This window comes from Ochotona princeps, chromosome 1 (assembly GCF_030435755.1).
Source record: "Ochotona princeps isolate mOchPri1 chromosome 1, mOchPri1.hap1, whole genome shotgun sequence".
NCBI lineage: Eukaryota > Metazoa > Chordata > Mammalia > Lagomorpha > Ochotonidae > Ochotona > Ochotona princeps.
In genome coordinates this window covers 164,061,227-164,076,985 of record NC_080832.1, presented here as the reverse complement: position 1 = coordinate 164,076,985, position 15,759 = coordinate 164,061,227, and the positions used below count along the sequence as shown (strand labels likewise).

The 15,759-nt window shown below is 52.4% G+C and overlaps 1 protein-coding gene across 2 annotated transcripts in view; it reads left to right on the top strand.

The window, feature by feature from the left end:
• The window catches only part of SLC22A23 (solute carrier family 22 member 23), a 148,074-nt gene that overhangs the window by 115,932 nt on the left and 16,383 nt on the right, over window positions 1-15,759 (top strand). For both annotated transcript variants that reach the window (XM_058668357.1, XM_058668360.1), the window contains one exon: window positions 11,024-11,151. In XM_058668357.1, coding sequence (XP_058524340.1) covers window positions 11,024-11,151 — 128 coding nt within the window. The remainder of the gene's footprint in view (window positions 1-11,023; window positions 11,152-15,759) is intronic.

Below are 15,759 nucleotides of genomic sequence, written 5' to 3'. Positions count from 1 at the left end.
TCCCAAGGGTGTGATTCCCCTTCAGGTTGTACGAAGTGATGGATTGCACAAATCCCCATCACTGGCAAGTGGGGCCAATATCTGGTCCTAACAGGTGGATCCCCCGAGAGCAGCATGGAGGCCACCAGCTGGGCCCCATGGCAGGCCACCGTGCGTCTGAATGCCCGGTGCAAGGCAGACCCCAGGTCTCTAAGAGCAGCAAGAACTTGACATAGGGACATGCTGCTCAAGAAAGTGTCTTGTGTTTTTCAAAATCCCGTCTCCTGAACTTTGAGCGTTGGTTTTTAGGTTTGGGTTCAAGGACTGGGCCCAGCTGAAGCCAGGAGCCAGGAGCTCAGTCTAGGTCCCCATGGTAAGGGACAGGAGCCCAGTCCCTTGGGTCGTTCTCCACGACCTCTCGGGGGCTGCATCAGCAGGAAGCTGGGAGCCCGAGTGGGAGCCCAAGCTACAGCCAAGGGTGCCGTGTGGAATGTGGACATCTGGATCAGCAGTTTCACTGCTGGACTGGATACCCATCCCAAGGAAGGATAGTCCTCTTTTTCTCCTTAGTAGACTGTTGGTCATTTATAAACTATCTCTTTTTTTTTTTAATTCATTAATTACATTGTATTATGTGACACAGTTTTTAAACTATGTCTTAAAAACCATGGGGTTATCAGCTTCCAGGATAGGGACTTAATCAAAATCCGGTCAGTGAATGAATGAGTTCTCCTGCTTGTCATTGTTGAAGTAATCTTAAAAGACTTCATGGGAGCCTGGCACGGTAGCCTAGCAGCTGAAGTCTTCGCCTCGCACACACTGGGATTCCATATGGGTGCTAGTTCGTATCCTGGTGGCCCCACTTCCCATCCAGCTCCCTGTTTGTGGTCTGGGGAAGTGGTGGAGGATGGCCCAAAGCCTTGGGACCCTGCACCCACGTGGGAGACCCAGAAGAGGCTCCTGGGTTCCTGGCTTCAGATCAGTTCAACTCTGTAGTGACCACTTGGGGAGTGAATGAGCAGATAGAAGATCTTTCTGTCTCTCCTCTGGTAAATCTGAGTTTCCGATGAAAGCCTGAAGAAGGCTCCTGAGGGGTGTTCGCTTGGCACCATGCCTGGATGCCATGTGGGACACCCACCTCCTGCACGGGAATGCCTGTGTTCCGGTGCCATCTCTACATGCAATTCGAATTTCCTGCTAACGTGCATGCCAGCAGGTAAGAGATGGTGGCACCAGCCCTGGGGTCGCTGCCACTTACCTGGCAGGCCTGGATTGGGCTCCTGACTGGAGCCTGGCCTGGCCCTGGCTGTGGGCATCTGAAGAGCAAGGCAACCAATGGAGCATCTCTTTCTGTCTCTTCCTCTGCCTGTCTGCCTTTCGAATAACTTTTCTAATTAATTTAAAATTCCCTTAAAAATTTTAAATAACCTGTAAGAATCCACATGTTCTCATATGAGTACTGCAACATTTGCAGAAAACTAAGACTGGCATGGTAGTTTAATGGGCTAATCCTCTGCCTGACAGTCTAGTACCCCATATGGATGCCGGTTCAAGTCCCAGCTGTTCCAATTCCCATCCAACTCACTGCTTGTAGCCTGGGAAGGTGGCAGAGGATGGCTCAGGTCCTTGGGTCCCTGCATCCACATGGGAGACCCAAAAGAAACTCTTGGCTGCTGGCTTTGGATCAAATCAGCTCTGGCCATTGCAGCCATTTGGGGAGTGAACCAGCAAATGGAAAATCTCTCTCCTTTCTGTAAATCTATCTTTCAAATAATAAATAAATATTTTTTAAAATTGCGAAAAAGTTGAACTAAAAAATTTTGGGGACTGGCGTTATGACGTAGCAAGCTAACCTTCTGCCTGTGGGGCTGGATTGCTATATGGGCACTGATTCATGTACCAGCTGCTCCACGTCCGATCCCTGCCAATGGCGAGGGCCAGCACTGAGCGAGCCCAAGTTCGTGGGTCCCTGCACCCACGTGGGAGACCCAGAAGAAGCTCTGGCCCCCACCTTCAGACCGGCCCAGCTCAGCCCCAGCCACTGTGGTCATTTAAGGAGTGGACCAGCAATTGGAAGATGTCTGTCTCTCTCCCTCCTTCTCTAAATCTGTATTTCCAATAAAAATTTAAAAACAAATAAATAAAGAATTTTTAAAAGATTTATTTCTTTTTATTGGAAAGGCAGATTTACAAACAGAAGGGGAAAACAAAGAGAAAGGTCTTCCATCCACCGGTTCACTCCCCAGATGGCCACAACGGCTGAAGCTGAGCCGATCCGAAGCTAAGAGCCAGGAGCTTCTTCCGGGTCTCCCACATGAGTGCAGGGTCCCAAGGCTTTGGGCCGTCCTCCACTGCTTTCCCAGGCCACAAGCAGGGAGCTGGAAGGGAAGTGGAACAGCATAAACTTGCACCCATATCACATCCCGGTGTTTGCAAGGTGAGGACTTCAGTCACTAGGCTATCATGCCAGACCCAAGAGAAAATATTTTTAGAAGATAAATTTACTCACAATTTGGATTTCTCAGCAATTTGGAAATCCAAGGATATGAGAAGTTCTCAAAAGGTTTATGTAAAATCTATCCTATGGAATAGGATTTCAAAATGCCCCAAAGTAAGCATGTCTTTTGATTATACGGAAACTTATTGAAATGTGTGTGTGTGTGTTCATCCAGGTCACACACTTGAGGGATATAGTTCTCGCCTCCATCTAAACAGTCTAACTTCAAGAGCGAGCCCAGCTATTGCATTCTCCGCCAGAGGAGAGGAGCTGCAGGCTGTAGGAGTCCCCACACCTGCCAGGGGAGATGGAACTCCTCACACGGGAAAGGAGAGGGACAGAGGTGAATCCTGAAAGAGCGTGTGGTCTCTGGGGCTTGGCTGCACATGCGGTAATTATTTTTACAGGTTATCCAACAATTAAGGAGATTTAAAAAAAATTAAGGCAAATCCTATTGGTCTGCAAGTTATCTGGATTAGGAACAAATTGAGAACAAAATTGAGTCCACATAGGAACAAAAGGGGTAGCCTCTATTTCTGTTTTGAAACACAGAGCCGGGCCCGGTGCAATAGTATAGTGGTTAAGGTCCTTGCCTTGAACACGCCTGGGATCCCATATGGGCGCCAGTTTTAATCCAGAGAGCCCCGCTTCCCATCCAGCTCCCTGCTTTCCCTGGGAAAGCAGTCGAGGACGGCCCAAGATCTTGGGATCCTGCACCCACAAGGGAGACCCGGAAGAAGCTCCTGGTTCGTGGCTTCGGATTGGCTCAGCTCCAGCCACTGCAGTCACTTGGGGAGTGAATCATCAGACGATCCTCCTCTCTGTCTCTCCTCCTCTCTGTATATCTGACTTTGCAATCCAAAGCTAGGAGTCCAGAGCTTTCTCCGGGTCTCCCACACGGGTGCAGGGTCCAAGGCTTTGAGCTGTCCTTGACTGCTTTCCCAGGCCACAAGCAGGGAGCTGGATGGGAAGCGGGGCCGCCGGGATTAGAACTATCACCCATATGGTATTCCAGAGTGTTCAAGAAGACTTTAGCCAGTAGGCTACCACGCTGGGCCCGGTAGCGTATACCTTAATAATAAAATTTGGAGGAACAATTAAACATGAGTTCCCAATGTTCTCTCAGTTGATGTTTTGGGATCTGCTGAAGGCAGGGAGTCCCTGGGAAAGAGGCCACCCCAGTTTCAGCTTCTGAGTATGCAGAGTTGTGAAATCATCAGTGCCCTAGTTGTCAGCATGACGGCTCCCTGTGCATTTATGTACCTATGCATATGTGTGTGCTACATGTGTGTCAGTGTATTGTACTTGCATGTGTCCACGTGTACACACATGTGTGTGTCTTGGTGCGGGTCGTAGGACTGAGCCATGGGCAAGCAGCAGAAATCAGAGTGGGTGAAGGTGGGGACAGGTGTCTGGTCCCAGCAGCTGGGTGACGGCTGTACAACAGCTGGCCGGAGTCCCTGTGCGGAATGAGGCTGGGCGGGGGTGGGCGCGGGGGCTCAGTCACCCAGGGGAGAACCTTAGGAGCTCTGGCAGAGCCCACCCACAGCAGTCAGGAGAGGCAGCTCCAGAGTGGGGAGCAGGATAGCATCGCTCGCTCATCGGGTCCAGCTGATGCAGTGGAGCTGGGAGGCGTGTATGTGTGAGTAACGATAGCACAGCTGCCTTCCGGAGCCAGGCAGGACCAGCAGGGGGGCCTGGCCCTCGGCTCTGTGTGTCACACCAGTGGACTGCCTGGGTTAGAGCCAGCTGCTTGGGAGGGGCTCCTTCCGGGGGAGAGGGCGGACAGGGTCAGCTGGGCTCCGTGGGGACAGGCTGTGCACCCAGGGGTACCAGTGCCTTCCCAGTGAGAAGCAGAAACAGCAGGCGGCCATGCAGGGTCAAACTCCTGTTGATCGTGCGGCTTTTTGACACAGCTGTCAGATACTCCCGTGTGTCTTACACACTTCGTGTCCTGGGAGCTGCTCACGTGGCTCGATAGCCAGAGGCGCAGGAGGCAGAGAAGGGACGGAGAGAGACGAGCCCCACCCAGGCTACAGGTGCTGGATGCTCTGTGTCAGACAGTCCAAGTTGCACCTGCTCGAACCTGAACGGAGGAACATCCGTTACTGGGAGCAAGGCTGGCTGCCGACACGTCTCAGGGCCTGCGGGGATCCGCCCGAAGCCCTGCGGCTTGGCCGAGCATGTTGGCACCATACAGAGGACAAAGGGAGACCTGCTGTAGTCACAGCACAGCTGGGTGTCCTCCAGGACGTGGCTAGATAGCAGAGGGGTAGTGGCGCCTGGGTTTTTATTAAGAAACAATCCTATGAGCTTTTTTTTTTTTTAAGAATCAGCACATTCACCCACTTGCTCTACCCCAGCGCCCAAACCTCTCACCTGACGCTTTTAATATCAAACAGAGCTAAAAGAAAAGGAAAAAATCCACACGAGAATGTACCTACTAGATCTGAGCCTTTGCAAGTTTTAAACTTCTCTTGGCTGGTGTTTACCTCAATGCTGGAAACTTTGATTATTATGTTTTCTTTAGTGAATTTTTCCAAAATTGCTTCCTCTAAAAAAAATATTTATGTATTAGGAAGGCAGAATGACAGAAAAGTAAAGACAGATCTTCCATCTGCTGATTCGCTCCCTCATGGCCACAATGACAGGGCTACACCGGGCTGTAGCCACGAACTGCATCCTGGTCTCCCACGCAAGTGCAGGGGCCCAAGCACTTGAGCCAACCCTCACTGCTTCACAAGGCACGTCATCAGGGAGCTGGAGCACAATGTAGCAGCTGGGACTCGAACCAGTAGTCCTAATGGGAAGCTGGCATTGTAGGCAGCTGCTTAGCTTGCTGCACCACGGCCCGACCCTCTCTTCACTCGGCGAGAGCCTGAGGTGTCGGCAGCCAGACTGCTCAGCGGGACGGAAGTACCCTCAGTGTTGGAACCCTGCTCACACCCTCGGCCTGGGAGCCACTGTACCTCCTCCCCCTCCCTCTCGGACCCTGTGCTGACTGGCTCATTTGATGGAAGCTCCTACCTGCCTGGGATCTCACAGTGTAAATGTTTATCTCCCTGATAATAATAGCTTCCTGGGTCCAGGTATTTGGGAGGGTGCTACCTCCACACCCTGCTCAATCCATATTTGTCCCACAAAGGATGTCATGTTGAATCTCAGACAGAAGGGTCTACCCCTAAAACAAAAGACTTTGGAGCCTGCATGTTGATTCGACTGGCTAATCGTCCACCTCCAAGCACTGGGATCCCACATGGGCACCGGTTCATGTCCCACTGATCCACTTCCCATCCAGCTCCCTGCTGATGGCCTGGGAAAACAGCAGAGAATGGCCCAAGTCTTTGGGCCCCTAAACCCTCATGGGAAAATTGAAAGAAGCTCCTGGCTGCTGGCTTCAAATTGGCACAGCCCTGGTCATTGCAGCCACCTGGGGAGTGAACCAGTGGATGAAACATATTTCTGTCTCTCCTTCTTTGTATATATCTGACTTTCCAATAAATAAATAAATAAATTGTTAAAAAAAAAAAAAAACTTCAGAAAGCAAAAGGTGAATCTATCTGGGTCCAACTCCCATTGGCCAGAGATGGAGTTTGTTTCTAGGTAAAATCACAGGAAAATGAGCGACCTCAGAATATGCCACAGTGATGCCAAGTGACAGGGCCTCGGGCGGGCAGCGCATCCCTGAAGTGCAGGTGTGGGGATGAGGCCGAGCCAGGGTGCAGTGTGACCCGTGGCTGGGAAGCAAAGCATTACCCATGAGTCCTAAGACTGCCCTGAGCAGCAAGCACAAGCTAGGTGTGTCCACCGAATAGTGAGGCGAAGCAAGGGGGCAGCAGGAATATTTTTTTCAGTTATACATCTGAGTTTTATTGGATGTATTCTGAAATATACCTACCTGTTCACTGTGGATTTTCTTTATCACTCAGATTTAGGCCTGAACTTTCTTCTCACAGTGTTACTTAGCACTGGATCTTTCTCTCGCTTTCTTTTTTTTTTTTTTTTTTTTTTTTGTATTTCATTTCTGACACAGTTTTATAGGCTCTGGGATTCCCCCAACCCCTCCAAAAAGCCCTCCCCCACATATTGAACTCCTCCACCTTGTTGCAGTAGTATGGTTCATATCCAGTCATGATTCCTTCATTGCAGGCATGGACCATGCAGAAAGTCCAGCATCTTATTGTCCAGATAAATTCAACAGTTTAATGGGGAGACCATCCCTGGTCTGAAAGTAGAGCTGGTAGAATATCATCCCCTCCAATGAAAAGCCACAACACAACTTCAGCATCAATTTACAACACCGTGAAGTTAATTGACATGGTACTGAGTGACCAATATGTTGGAAAATGCAAGTTCTTAACCACATCCTGTGACTACTTCATTGACATCTCAATTATAGTTTATACACAACTGGCTGCTATACACCTTAAAATAGTTATAGAGTACTATTCAGCTGTCTCGTGTCTATTTTCATTTTTATATTTAGCAGCTTATAGTGTTCAAGTGTGATTTCTACTGAACTTCATGAATTTTAGGCTAGTCCAAACAGGCTTATAACTCAAACATGCCATATATTAACAGTTGAGGAGCAAAACAGTTTTAGGAGGGGTGTGCAGAGAAATCTTCAAAACCTTAGTGAGAAGTAACTAATCTTTGTGTCCTTCCTAGGAAGGTATATGGGATTCCAAGCGGTTTCCTGTCTGTTCTAAGCTTTCCTTATTGGTCTCTATCTATCTGATCTAATTTTTGGGGAGGGGGGGAACGGCTGCGGAGCGACCCTGATGGTCATTGCCAGAGAGGGTGGGGAGCGAAAGTTGGAACTAAGTAAGGACCAGAGTAAGCTCCTCTCCCGAGTCCCAAAGGAAGTTTACTGTTCTGTTTCTGAGGACCGCAGCAGGAATTTTGAAAATGTTTTGACCCTGGGGGAAGAAGGGTCCCATGTATCTGTCCACACACACTGTAAGAGCCAGCGCTTGTTGCCAGTGTTGTGGTGTCGTGGGATCAGCCACTGTCTGTGACACCAGCATCTCCTACAGATGCTGGGTTGAGTCCTGGCTGCTGCTGATCCGGCTGCCTGCTAGTGCACCTGGGAGGGCAGTGGACGAGTGCTGAGGCTTTGGCCCGGCCCCTGCTGACGCAGCTGTCTCCACCGTGTGGCAGTGAGGGTGCCCTGCGGGGTTAGCCCAGTCGGGGTCCAGGAGAGCCTTCATCTTCTCTAACGTACTTTCCAGCTGTGACAGAACACAGCGCATTTCCCACTGTTGCTCTTAACATAGCTCAGTGATCCTGGTCACACTGCAGTGCGGCCATGGTTGGCAGCCAGCCTTAGGACCTCTTCGTCTTCCAAACACGGGGCTCCCTCCCCCCGTACCCTCCCTGCAGCCCCCCACCCCAGGCTACAGCCTTCACCTCCGCTTTCCCATCTCCGATAGGGGCTGCTGCCTGTGCCACCACCACATCAAGGAGCTCCTGCTCCCTATCCCACCCTGTGCCTCCTGCACCAAGGCCTCCTGCGGCTTGCCACTCTGCTTTTACCTGCATGTGCTCCCCAGCCACAGAGCCGCCTGCCGAGACTACAGCTCTGGCTTCTACCCTCAGGCCCCTGGGGTTGGTGGCAGAAGTTGTCTCAAGGTCACCTTCCAAGCCGGCACTGGAAGGGAGCGCAGGACCACCGACTGCAGCTGCCTCGTAGTCTTTCCATTTTCCCGTGGTAGACGGTCCATTTCTCCAGGCTCCGCTCTGTTCCTGCTTGGACCTGTGCTGTTGGCTGGCTTTTTCATTTGCGTGGCATGATTGCATTATGCGTTCACCAGGGGAGACTTCATTAAGCTCATTTTGCGGCCACACCGCCCATTATCCAAACCAAAACAAAACCTTTGCTGGGCTCATCTCACAGGCCAGCAGGCCAGCGAGTCTTCAGTATTTGGCAGGAAGTTTGGCTTCACGAGAGCATCACACACATCTAAGTTGTGCACCCAGAGCACCCTCTGTGCTGAGTAGATCAGCACCTCCCGTGTGCCAGTCACTCAGGGCTGCTGGGCAGCTAGGTTTGCTGCTTCAATGTGCCCTGTGAGGGTGAGGGTGTAAGGGCCAGGTCTGGTTCTAGTGCTGGGATTCTGATCCCACCTGGGCCTTGGCACAGCTGAGTCATCCCAGGCAGTGTTCGTGGGATGACTTTGCCTCAGTTTGCCCATCTATAAGGAGGGTGCCATCAGCATCTTGCCATGTCATGAGCCGAAAGGAGCGAGGCTTGGTGACCATCCGAGTTGTGCGGGAAGCTGGTGTGGGTCTGTCACTTCCACCCAAGGCTCCCACCAACCACCCAAGGCTCCCACCAGACCTGTTCCCCCACCACCCAAGACTCCCACCAGGCGTGTGGTGCCAGAATCCCATATGGGTGCCAGTTTGAGTCCTGGCTGCTTCACTTTCAATCCAGCTTCCTGCTAATGGAAAAGGAGTGGAGGATGACTCAGGCCCTTGGGCCCCTGCACCTGTGTGGGAGACCCAATAGAAACTCTTGGCTCCTGGCTTTGGATGGGCTCAGTTCCAGCCTTTGTGGCTGTTTGGGGAGTAAATCAGCAGATGGAAGATCTTTCTCTCTCTCTGTCTCTTCTTTCTATAACTCTGCCTTTCAAATAAAAATTCAATAAATCTTTTCCCCCAAAAATACCTGTGCTGTCAGATTGATTTACATGTGGCTTTATGCTGTCAGAACCAAACCCTTATATATGCTGCTCACAGGGAAGGAAAAATCTGAATCCAGTCAAATCGCAGCTGTGGCTACAGTAATGTGTAACTGGAACTTGGAAGGCTTCAGTGTATGCATCCAGAAAAAGAATCAAGGATTTAGGAATGAATGCCCATTCGAGAAACTAGAAAAAGACACAGAGCCCAGATACGTCAGAAGGATGTTTGAAACGATCCTCATGAGAGCCTCATTACAAAGTTCCAAATCAAGTGTGGCCAAATGAAACGGATGGTGTTGGTGTCGGTGCTGTATCTGAGCATTTGCTTCAAGTGTGCTTTTCAAAAATTGTACTGAAAAGTTAGAAGCCAGTAAAATAGATATTAAATCTGTCAAATGTGTGCCCACTTTTGATGTAGTTGATATGTATCTGTGCCACGGTGTCGTGGGCTTCCCTGGGGCTCCTCGCACGGCTGTCCGTCACCAAGCCCGTGCAGTGCTTGCCAGGGACAGCTGGAGTGAGCTGAGCCTTCAGGTCACACCACCCCAGAGGTGCAGCCACAAGCAGAGAGCAGAACGGCCTTTGTTCAGCTGGGCGAGGGAGAGGCCACTCGTAGACCTCACTGGTGATGTGATGGTGAGACATGGAGTCGCCGTTTGCTCAGCCCATACCACAGACAGCAGGGGCATGGTGCACAGGCGTGGAGGCAGGGAAGTTCAAGGTCAAAGCCCCGCAGGTTCAGCTGCTGAGCGTTTGTTCCCGTGAGGTGGCACATTTCTCCATGTGTTTTTTCATGAACTTGGTGAAAACCCCTTGTGTATATGCATTTATGTGGGTTTTCTGGCAGCAAAATGAACTTGTCTGAATTCACATTTTCCTATAAATTCCCAAGGGCCTTGCCTCTTCAAACAGTAGATTCCCACGTGTGGCTGGCAGAAGGAGAGGTGGACACCATTATACATGCTATAGCATCATTGATGCTGGATTTCATTGCAGATGTCATAGTCAGCTCCTTGGAGCTGTCACCCGTGCCCCTGGGACCTCGAGGGCTACACTAGGCTGGGCTGTCCTGTCTCACAGGACTTGTACTTTGGGTCCCTCCCCCTCAGGGGTCTGCTGTCACCTGCTTTGTGATAGCTTGATTGGCTCGTGGCCACATCCATGCCATGCCATGTAGCAGGGTAGAATTGAGGCACTCCAATGGGGACCAGTAGGCCCACAAAGACTAAAATACCATGAGGACTTTTATAGGGCAGGAAGAGTGCTAAACTCCTTCTCCAAATAGTCACTCCATTCTCCGACTCACACCTGCCATCCTTAACCCAAATGACAGAATCCAGGTAGAATAAACCGTAAGTGAGGTTTTCCTTTTCCTGGGGCTCCTTGTAAGATTGCCACTTAGAGAAGGGAGCAAAGCTTCTGAGGTGGCAGGGTGGCTGTCACCAGTGACAGAGGATTCGGGGGGAAGGCCGGGGGAGGGCCCGCCCGGGCCCGCCCTCCAGCCTTCACACCCCCAGAGAAGCTGCAGGGAGAAAAATTGGAAATGTAAAATAGCCGGATGACCGGCTATTTTGTGATTTAAAAAAAAAAAAAAAACCAGCAAAAGCAGCAGCCTTTAGGGACGCCCTAATTTACACAACGGCTGCTTGTAAGCCTGCTTCGTGTCTGCCACGATTTTAAGCCGTAAGCTTTACACTTGCTTAAACACACATGCATACACACAGAAATAAAGCCTGGGTGTGTTTTCCGGCGCTCTGTCTTTCCCCGCGGAGCACTCCGGAGCCCATGGGTGCATGTGGCGTGTCACAGCCCTGGCTGTAGAGTGGGGAGACACTCACAGGTCCCCGTTGTGTCTTTGAAGGATATTCCCCGAGTCTCTCCGCTGGCTCATGGCAACCCAGCAGTATGAGGCTGCAAAGAGGCTGATCCTGCACTTCACAAAGAAGAACTCCATGAGCCCAGAGAGCGACATCAAGGGCGTGATGCCGGGTAAGTGGACCGTAGTGGGCAGGGAGGAGAGGACTGGGGCGCAGGCCACCCTCCAGGGGCCCCCAAGGCCTGAGCCAGTGGTTGTGTTGAACAACAGGTGTTTTCGCTACTCATGCACCTGTCACCTCTTGGCCTGCAGAAGGTGGTGGCAGCTAAAATCCGAAAAGATGGACAAGTCACCGTGCTCAGCACTTTCCAGCTGTTGGATTTGTTCAAGTTCAAGTCCGATACCCTGTCCAAATCCAGAAAGAAGGCCTTGGGTCTTTTCTTTTAAAAATGAAAGTATTTATTTATTGGAAACGTAGATCAGATTTAGAAAGGAGAGACAGAAAGATCTTCCACCCACTGGGTCACTGTCACATTCGGGTGCAGGGTCCCAAGGCTGTGGGCCGTCCTCGACTGCTCTCCCAGGCCACAAGCAGGGAGCTGGATGGGAAAGCTGGGACATCATAGTGCCTCTGTGGGATCCAGGCGCTTGCAAGGTGAGCATTTAGCCAGTTAAACATCACACCTGGGCTGGGCCCTGGGCCTTTTCGACATCTGATCTTCGTGAATGTGTGTGGCCTTGTGGCACCTGCCAGGCTTAGAGGCTTCACAGGTGCCAGTGGCATGCACAGTGCCACCATGCCCAGGCCTGACCAAGCATTGTCTGCCTGGCCATGCCCTATTTGTGAGACAAGTGCAAACTGGAAGGACAAGCTATGTGTGTATAGTGGCTCAGGGCCACACAACTCTACGGTCTCAGTCTCACCAAGCATTTCTGCTGCTGAGCCTTCTGGGCCCCTCGCTGGCACCAGCATGCCTGCCCCAGGAGATTTGGGATGAACCCTGGGCACACGTATTTTAAGAAGAATACCGATTGGCTAATTTGAAATGCGCAGTGATAGAGAGGTTGCCCATGTGCCAGTTCATTCCCCTGAATGACTGCAGCAGCCAGGCAGGGCTAGGCTGAAGCCAGGAGCCTGGAACTCCACCGGGCTCTCCCACTTGGCTGCAGGGGCCCAAGCACTGAAACCATCTTGGGCTGCTTTCCCAAGTGCGTTAGCAAGGATTCTTGAGAAGTGGAGCAGCCAGGACTGCAGCCGGTGCTCATATGGGATATAGGTGTCACAGGTGGCGACTGAACCTGCTGCTGTGGCATGTGCATTGTTTAAAAACATTTATTTTTTATTTCAAAGTCAGATACACAGAGAGGAGGAGAGACAGAGAGGAAGATCTTCCATCCGATGATTCACTCCCCAAATGAGCGCAACATCAGGTGCTGCGCCGATCCGAAGCCAGGAGCCTGGAACCTCCTCTGGGTCTCCCACACGGGTGCAGGATCCCAAGGCTTTGGGCCATGCTTGACTGCTTTCCCAGGCCACAAGCAGGGAGCAGGATGGGAAGTGGAGCAGCCGGGATTAGAACCGGCGCCCATATGGGATTATGGCGCGTTCGAGGCGAGGACTTTGGCCACTGGGCCATGCCGCCGGGCCCCAGTGTGTGCATTTCTAACATGCTCCGGAAGAGACACTGAGAGAAGTAGTATTCAGATCTAACCCGGAGACTGCTGGTCGGCCTGTCCCAAGCCCTGAACTGCCAGTCCCCACCTCAGGACCTGGCGTGGAGTGCTGTTAGAAGATTGTCCGGGAAAAGAACCTGTGACCCTTTGTCCTAGACAGAATGTACACCTATGCCTGTCCCCTTGGGCAGAAAGTCTCAAGGTTAGGGTCTGTTCATTCACCCAGCAGGCACTAAGCAAAGACCTGCGGGAGAAGCCAAGCCTTGCCCTGCACGGAGCATGTGAGAAAGGGCAGATAGAAGGGTTAGCTGTGCACTGTGCCCAGGGCGGTGAAACAGCCAGGCACGTGGCTGGAAGGAGATGGGGTGCGGGCACTGCGAGCGCCGCTCTGGGGGTGAGGCCCCACCCTGCAGGTGAAGGGGTACTTGGGAGGCATGGATGGAGCAGGGAACTCTGGGGGTGTCCCCACCTGGGCTCCCATCAGCAGAAGCACCTCCATTGTTGCAGCTGAAGAACAGCAGGGCGGGATTTGCGCAGCCTCCCCCAGATGCGCTCCCCGCTACACTTCAACCCAGGCACAAGAAGGGTTCAGGATGCCCCCAAAGCTCTCGCTTGCCTGGAACCAGAGGGCGGCAGCCACAGGTCTGCTTTGCCCGGAGTGTCAGATTCTGCCGCTTGCAGAAGGTGCCTGAGGTCCCTTCTCATCCAAGACAGGAAACACCATGCCCGTGTGTCAGTCGCTTGCTGAAGTGATGTGCCAGTACTAACTCAGATCTCCTGTTTGGTCCTAAGAGCATCAGAGGCAGCAGGCAGTAGATTGTCCCCGTGTGCTGGGGTCTCCCATAGCCAAACTGAGATGGGACTGCACGGAGCCCAGCAGACCATGCTGCTCTCGGGAAGGAGGGAGCCCAGGAGACCGAGATGCTGGGCCATGGGTCTTTGCGTGCGGCCTCCTCCTCCGGGCCACCTCTGCTCACTGTGGACAGGCGGAGAGCTTGCCCGGGGCTCCTCTAGGGCCCATTCATTAGCAGGTGAATGCTCTGAAGTCTCAGAGCAGAACGCACTTCCCTAATTAAATCATCACACTGCTGCTGCTGGCAGGTTAAAATAGCGTCTGGGAGGGAGAAGCAGCTTGTTTGCTCAGTCCTCCTTATAGTGATTCATTTCCCTTCTATTTTTGGCAAGAGGTATTAAATCCTTTCTTTTCTCTCTGTGTCTTTGCTGCTGAGTTTTTGCTGGCATGTAGATTTGTGCCGGCTGCAAGGTAGCCGGGGTGCGTGGCTTAGCAAGGAGGGAGGTGTCCAGGCTGCTCCGTGCAGGGCCTGCTGCCCATCTGTGACCCTCGGAGCTGTCAGCTACACCAGGGTCTCTAGTGGCGTGGACCCATGCACCCATCCCTCTCTCAGTCCCTCTGCCAGAGCTCAATACCTGCATCTGCCTTGCCCATCCCCTGTGTCCCTTCTCCCTTGGTGGCCAGACCAGACACAAGCTAATGGTGACCCCATTGCTGCAGACTCCCAAGAGACACCCCCAGATCCTCCCGCTCCTCAGAGGCCGCGTCTGATACCTGCCTTGCCTCCCACCACCACCCCAACCACCCAGCCAGGCCTGCCTTGGTCTCCCAGAGTGTATCATAGCCTTCCTCCCCATAGGCAGTCCTTGAATATTTACAGGACCCCCAAAACTGGCTCTCTCGGGCCAGGATGGGTCCTACTGCCCCTTCTATCACTTCTGCATGGGGGCCAGGTGTCTCGGGCTTGCCTGTAAATGTGGGGAATGTCATGGAAAGTATATCATAAACTATGGATTTCAAATGTGATTTATTGATTTATTGTACTTGAAATTCAGTTATAGAGAAATGGAGAGCGAGATCTTCTAACTGCTGCTTCACTCCCCAAATGGCCTCAACAGCTGGAGCTGGCTGATCCCAAGCCAGGAGCCAGGAGCTTCTTCTGGGTCTCCCACACAGGTGCAGGGGCCCAAGGGCTTGGACCATCCTCTGCTGCTTTCTCAGACCTAGGACAGGCACCTATATGGGTTGCCTGTGCGACAGGCAGAGTCTTAGCCTACTAAACCACAGTGCTGGCCCCAAATTCATGCTTTAAAATCTATTTTCCATGAACTTCATTTGAAGCATCCTCATGCCCCTGACATTGTGTCCTGACCTTGGATATGCTGGAGGGAAACCCGGCTTTCCAAAACTTTCCATGGCTCTAACTCCTTCTGGACCATCTTCATCCTTCTCCGTTGAGTGTGTCTGATGTACTCAGTGGCATGTGCAGCTGACTTACTGCAGATACCTGGATGTGTGTCCTCGTCCTTCTCCCGGGCCTGTCCTGCAGGAGTGTGTGTGTGTGTGTGCACCCACAAGTGTGCCCCGTCCACTAGTCCACTCCCCAAATGCCTACACTAGCCAAAGAGAGGCCACAGCTGGGAGACAGGAGCCAGGAACACAGTCCCCAGCTCTGGCTCCAGTAACTGGAGCGTCACCACTGCCGCCCCGGATCTGTAGGGTCAGGAGACTGGAGTCAGGAGCCGAAGCCGGGAAGCAAACCCAGGTACTCCAGGCTACATAAACACCCACCCCAGGCCCCTTGTGCTAGCAGAGCCTTGGGACCGTGACTCTGAGACAACATGCGTCAGAATGTTGGGCAGCAGAGTTCTCACCCCTGCTGTTCCCCCACGGGAGCATCACACTGCCCCTGGGGAGGGACAGAGAGAGAGATGGGCTGCCTCTTGGGAGAAAGCTGCATACAGGAGGCAGGCATGGTGTGTGCTCCCTCCCCTCTGTAGACAGCTCTCCCTGCTCCCAGACCTGGGCAGCCACAGAGCCCTCGCTCATTCTGTCCAGAGCAGTGCCTGTGGATCAGGCATTTGGGTGTCAGGTAACCAGCTCAGTCCTCAACAGTGATCACAACCAACTGCCCCAGCAGAACAGCCTAGGCCCTCGCATCTCCCAGCAGCTGCTGCTCTTGTCTGTGGCATTTGGCTTGGGGAGCCAGATGGCAGGGATGAGCCACACTGAATCCATGGTCAAAGACACAGATGGAGGAGCAGGTATACGACACAGCAGTTGAAGGACTGCTCTGTGGTGTCCCAGCTGCTCC